At 50.1% G+C, this 6,414-nt stretch overlaps 1 protein-coding gene across 1 annotated transcript; it reads right to left on the minus strand.

Annotated features, from left to right (window-relative positions):
• Nucleotides 1-566: 566 nt before the first annotated feature.
• ift46 (intraflagellar transport 46 homolog (Chlamydomonas)) lies at nt 567-5,778 on the minus strand. Its single transcript, XM_047384996.1, has 6 exons — nt 5,239-5,778; nt 4,340-4,638; nt 3,674-3,767; nt 1,765-1,896; nt 1,182-1,672; nt 567-1,038 (listed from the first exon to the last, which is right to left on the minus strand). The coding sequence occupies exons 1-5, from the start codon at nt 5,365-5,367 to the stop codon at nt 1,319-1,321; spliced, it is 1,008 nt and encodes a 335-aa protein (XP_047240952.1). The 5' UTR covers nt 5,368-5,778; the 3' UTR covers nt 567-1,038; nt 1,182-1,318.
• Between the last annotated feature and the right edge of the window lie 636 nt (nt 5,779-6,414).

Genomic DNA, 6,414 nt, shown 5'->3' on the forward strand with positions numbered 1-6,414 from the left:
TGTCTTCCGCTGGTTGTCCTCCTGTCTTCCGCTGGTTGTCCTCCTGTCTTCAGCTGGTTGTCCCTCCTGTCTTCCGCTGGTTGTCCTCCTGTCTTCCGCTGGTTGTCCTCCTGTCTTCAGCTGGTTGTCCTCCTGTCTTCGGCTGGTTGTCCTCCTGTCTTCCACTGGTTGTCCTCCTGTCTTCCGCTGGTTGTCCTCCTGTCTTCCGCTGGTTGTCCTCCTGTCTTCAGCTGGTTGTCCCTCCTGTCTTCCGCTGGTTGTCCTCCTGTCTTCCGCTGGTTGTCCTCCTGTCTTCAGCTGGTTGTCCTCCTGTCTTCGGCTGGTTGTCCTCCTGTCTTCCGCTGGTTGTCCTCCTGTCTTCAGCTGGTTGTCCCTCCTGTCTTCCGCTGGTTGTCCTCCTGTCTTCCGCTGGTTGTCCTCCTGTCTTCAGCTGGTTGTCCCTCCTGTCTTCCGCTGGTTGTCCTCCTGTCTTCCGCTGGTTGTCCTCCTGTCTTCAGCTGGTTGTCCTCCTGTCTTCAGCTGGTTGTCCTCCTGTCTTCGGCTGGTTGTCCTCCTGTCTTCCACTGGTTGTCCTCCTGTCTTCCGCTGGTTGTCCTCCTGTCTTCCGCTGGTTGTCCTCCTGTCTTCGGCTGGTTGTCCCTCCTGTCTTCCGCTGGTTGTCCTCCTGTCTTCCGCTGGTTGTCCTCCTGTCTTCCGCTGGTTGTCCTCCTGTCTTCCGCTGGTTGTCCTCCTGTCTTCCGCTGGTTGTCCTCCTGTCTTCCGCTGGTTGTCCTCCTGTCTTCGGCTGGTTGTCCTCCTGTCTTCCGCTGGTTGTCCTCCTGTCTTCCGCTGGTTGTCCTCCTGTCTTCCGCTGGTTGTCCTCCTGTCTTCGGCTGGTTGTCCTGCTGTCTTCCGCTGGTTGTCCTCCTGTCTTCCGCTGGTTGTCCTCCTGTCTTCGGCTGGTTGTCCTCCTGTCTTCCGCTGGTTGTCCTCCTGTCTTCCGCTGGTTGTCCTCCTGTCTTCCGCTGGTTGTCCTCCTGTCTTCGGCTGGTTGTCCTCCTGTGTTTAACCGGTTGATTTAGTTTGATTAAATGTGTTCATTAAAGCCCGACCCGGCCCGTCTCTAAACGTAAATCATGAAGTCGTTGCTACGGTAACGTTCTAAAGGTTGATGGTTCACTCACAGGTTTACTTGCACTCACCTTTATTTGACAGCAGAGACAGAAACAGGTGGAGGAACCAGGAGATTTCTCCAGAACAACTACCAGATGACTGTGAACTCTGAACCCTGACCTCCCCCTCAGTCCCCCTGTACGGCAGCTGCTGACCGGATCTCTGCCTACAGTCTGCGGGTGAAGTGCTGAGAGTCTCTGAACTCCAGGTAGAGGCTGAAGAGCAGGTGGAGACTCTGGACCCTGCTGTTGTAGACGGGGATGTCCAGCAGGCTGCAGATGAGGTCCACGTACTGCTGCAGGCCGCAGCCCAGGCGGGCCGGGGGCAGCTGCAGGCGACCCAGAAGCTCCTCCACCTCAGAGGGCCACTCCTGCATCAGGCTGTCGATGTCGGGCATGGGTCGGCTGTACTGGACGCTGGCCGGAGGTTTGGACCGGTGCAGGGCGCTGATGCTGTCCACCCAGCTGTCCACGGCCCGGGAGTTGGTCTGAGGGCTCGCCACGCTCGTCACCTTCTTCAGCTGCAGCAGAAGGACAGAGGGTGAAGTCGGGGTGTTTGGGTTCTGATGGTACCTGACAGGAACCAACAGGCTGCAGGTGTGTGTGTGTTTACCTCTGTGGCTCCGTGCTGTTTGGTCTCCTCTGACAGCCACAGTGACAGAACCGTAGGGTCGGACTGTTTCACACTGGGCTCGTCCAGAGCCAGCAGCCCCAGATTGTCTGGTTTCCCATCGGGCCTCGGAACCTGAACACAACATTAGAGACTGATTTAGGTGGGTTTAGACCATAAAGGGTGTGGTTCTGAAGCTTTAATTAGGACCCGTTTTTAAATTCAGGATTCGTTTTGGAGCAGCCTTAGAACAGAACCAACCTTTTCCTACTGTAGTTCTGAAACAGGAACATTTGAGTTAGGTAGCAGACCAGGCTTTAAGGAGGACAACTTGGGTTCTCTTCAGGACCTCAGAATAGGTTCAGAACAAATTGGACCACGGTTACTAAACGTGTTCCATCAATCTATCACCTTACACCAATCTGAGATCGGGTCGTAGTGGTAACAGGTCCAGGAACGTCCTTCTCCAGCTCCTTCTGGGGAAACCCAAATCATTCCCTGGTCAAAAGGGATCTGTAGCCCTTCTAGTGGGTTCTGGGTCTGGCCCAGGATCTCCTCTCAGTGGGCCCGACCCAGATCAGAAACCAGAACCCCCTCTGGCTCCTTCTAACCCCTCCTCCTATAACATCGTCAGTCCGGGTCTGTGGTTCCCCCCAGAACCAAACACAGCCTAGAGTGGACCCTGCTTTCCTTTTCTGACTCATTGACCGGTTTGACAGAACTTCCTGAAAACCAGCAGAAAGTCCAACTGCATAAGCTCTGTGATTTCTCCTAGGCCCAAGTTTCTGTCTCTGCAGCCACATGTCAGCCCAGACCGACCCAGCTGTCCCTTACAGCTGCAGAGAGGCGACCCGCTCAGCCACCGGGCAGAACACGACACCAAGCAGTCAGTCTCCTCACACCGGGCTTATTGAGTGTCTTTAACCTGGTCTCTGTCTGACCCGACACTGAGGTCGGTGTCTCCAGTAGAGACAACACGACCTCCAGGAGAACCGGGGCGCTCCAACTCCTCCACCATGGTAGGACGCTGATCCAGAGACTTGTTCCAGGACCTAAGAACCAGACCTACTCTGGACAGGAGCAGAACATGAAGAGATACCAGATCATCATCTAGGAGCTGATTGGTTCCCACCAGAGCTTCAGTTTCAGGCTCTCAGCAGATCTGGGGTCTCATTTCTAAACTGGTGTACGTCACTTTCTACGCAAAGGTTCTGATATAAAACCAACCTGACCGGAGAAGGTGCAGTCTCTCATGTGACCTCTGACCCATGGGTACGCTCGTTTTGGAGATAGGAGAAACGGCCGACTCAGGTGGAGACCTGAAGCCACGCTGCTTCATGATTCCTGTCAGATGTTCAGTTTCTCTCCACATCAAACTTTAATCAGAGATCCACATCATCATAAACATTCAGAACCAGGTGAGCCAGAACTATACATCAGAACCTTTCACTTAGATAAATAAAGGCCTCACAACATCTCAGAGTTATCTCACCATCATTCCTCTTCCTGAGGATCTCCAGGGTGATGTGGACCACAGATTAACCCAGAAGGTGTGAGGGATCAACACTGACTGCCATGGAGACACTTTCCTCTTTTCTCTGTGGTTGCCATGGCAACCATGTATAACATTGATCAGCTGGCTGATTTAAACACACTTTGACCTTTATGAGGTGCTTTGCTTGGACCATTGATGGTTGAATGACGGCGTTTAGAGAGCAGAACCTGAGCAGGAACCTGGTAGCAAACGCTGAGGAGCAGCTGAGATGTATGCAGGTGAAACTGCTTCCTGCTGTGAGTGACCATGGGTTCAGAAGTCTGGATGTTCTGTGGCTAACGTAGAGACCCCTGGTTCTGGATTAAAGCCCGGCTCCCAGCGTGAACCCAGCAGTTCGTGTTCGCTGTGTTTTGGTACCTTGAGGAAGGCGTCGATGTCTCCTACAGCTGGGATGAAGTCTGGGATGAAGGGCTTGAGGCAGTGCTCCAGCTCTACGGTCTGAGGAGAGTAGCTGAGAGGAGAAGAGAGAGAACATGGACTCTGGATCAGTCAGGACACCAAGGTGGTTCTGTTCACTGACGTGTCAACAACCTTCTTCTAATGTCTGACAGCTTCTCCTCAGGTCCAACTATAAACTGTAAGAGAAGAAGAATCATCTCCAGTCCAGAAACATCTGCAGCTGAGTAGAAAGCTTTCAGTCTGATGGTGGTCTGGAGCTTCTGGTGCTGGTTCTGTATGGTACCAGCGTTGCTTTAGAAGATCGTTAAACTGAGATGTTTCCAGATGAAACATGTCTGGCGCCGGGCTCCAGAACTGACCCGTGTAGAACTGAATTTTAGCCCAGGTTACTCACAGATGGATTTAATAGCAACCAATTAAATATCGGACCTGTTTTTAGAATAATAAAGCTTTCAGAACAAATAAAGGTCCGGTTGATACCAACCTATCCAGCCTGTCAAGTAATGTGTGTGGGATGGAGTTAAGGTGAATGTAGGAACCTTTGGTTCTGGTGCAAAGAGCCGCTGAGCTCTGGACTGAGGTCCGTTTGCTCAGTGTGTGTGTGTGTGTGTGTGTGTGTCTCACCGGGTGATATACTGGAACAGCTCTTTGATCTCCGTGGTAACGGGCAGGTTGGCGTAGTCTGCAGGGTCGTACGCTCCCTCCAGAGCTTCTGTGGGCTCATCATCATCATCATCTGTATCGTCCTCCTCTGAGTCGTCCTCCTCTTCCTCCTCCTCCTCCTCCTCCTGGTTTGGACTGGCCCCTGGCTTTGGCCCCACTGGCTCTTTGGCCCTCAGCGGTCTGTGTTCCTCATCAAACTGGTTCCTGCTGCTGGTGGCTGACATGATGCTGCGAACCTTCCTGCTGCTGCTCCACTGGGACTGACAGGAGGAAGGGATGAAGGTCAGAGAGTTTATGTGATTCTGTGAGGAGCATCCACAGGTCCGATACCTGAGGATCAGCTCCAACCAGAGTCACCAGTAGGAACAAGCAGCTAATAAAGTCCAGCTTTATCTCAGATCTCAGCTAGCGGCATGAAGATGATCTGAAGTCGAACTGGCAGGAAACCAGTGGCTTGTTTAGTTTTTATGCATCTGGACCAACGTAGATGAGCTCCGTCTCACCAGAACTAACACCAGAACCCTCTGGACTGCACTTAAAACCCAGGTATCTGTCAAAACTAAGTAGAACTGCTTTGTTCTGCTTCTAAACCAGACCCAGAACCACGGGTCCAGTTTAAAACCCTGGTTTAAGATGGCAGAAAACAGAGAAATGTTAATAATTTTACATGAATTAAAACGGTTCATATGTTGAAGAAAAACAAAACGTTTGGTTATCAGTTTATATTAAATACATTCTGGAAACTTCATGTTTTCATACTAAATGTATTTTATCCATAATTATCCAGACACAGATCTACGTTTTAGAGCCCAGCTTCCAGGCTCTTCCAGCGGGCAGCTCAGCAGACTCTGGCCGGGTACCTGTGCCTGTCCTCGGGGAGTCGGGCTGTAGACGCTCGATACCTCCTCTCCGTCCTCCACCTCCAGGCTCTCGTCGTAGGGCTGGTTCCTCAGCAGCTGGGTGTCCTTTCCCCGGTCAGTCGGCTCCATGTGACCCAGTTACCTGAGGAAGTTCGGATGGTACCACACGATAACCTTCCCAGATTAAAGCAACTTCAGCAAACGGGGAAATGATGTACTGGACTTGAAGCGGTTCAGTTTGAACGACTATCGGTCCAAAGAACTCCTGAAAGCCACAATAAAGACCCCTGACGGGTCTACTGAGTGTTAACCGGAGCTAGCGGAGCTAAGCTATCCGCTAACAGCAGCTCGTAAAGCGGCTTTTAATCGCCTAAAACTCCCTACAAATACAGCGGGGAGCTAAACTTGTCTATAGCGGGAAATAACCGTCTAACTTCGGTTTAAAACGGATTAAAAATTCATCAAATGCTGTTTATCACAGATACTGCCTGAGGAATGTACCGTATCTTAGCAACGGGATGCGCGCAGCACCATGGGAAGTGTAGTTCTTCTTCTTCTTCTTATGTTGGCGGTTGGCAAACAACTGAAGGAGGCCTTACCGCCACCAACTGGTAAGGAGTGTGAACCACATGACATCTATACATACTTCTACATACTTCTACATACAGTAAATACTTTATACAACTTGCAGTTTTAAAAAATAAAATATAGCCTGATAAATAAAATATAACCTGATATCCTCTGTTTCCTGAATGTTTTTGCAATAAATTAACAATGTCTAATTGCATTCTCCTATTACTAAGATTCCTAACCAACTTATCTTTCTGGACCTGATATTTCCTACAATGCAAAATAATATGTTCTATTGTCTCATCTTCCCCGGACTCACATTTCCCTGTCTGATGTTTCCTTATTATAAATAAGGTTCTATTCAATCCAGTATGTCCAGTTCTAAGACGTGATATAATTGTCTCTTCTCTCCTGTTTCTTTCTGTTTTTCTCATTTCTCCTATTCTCCTTTGTATTTTATAAAACCAGCATCCTTTTCTTTCTTCTTCCCATAACTTCTGCCACGTCTTCCATTTTTTGTTTTATTATACCCTTTACTTCTTTTACACTAAACCTAACATTAATGTCAACCATATTGGCACTCTTCTTAGCCATATCATCCGCCGT

Source organism: Girardinichthys multiradiatus, chromosome 14 (assembly GCF_021462225.1).
Source record: "Girardinichthys multiradiatus isolate DD_20200921_A chromosome 14, DD_fGirMul_XY1, whole genome shotgun sequence".
NCBI classification, from domain to species: domain Eukaryota; kingdom Metazoa; phylum Chordata; class Actinopteri; order Cyprinodontiformes; family Goodeidae; genus Girardinichthys; species Girardinichthys multiradiatus.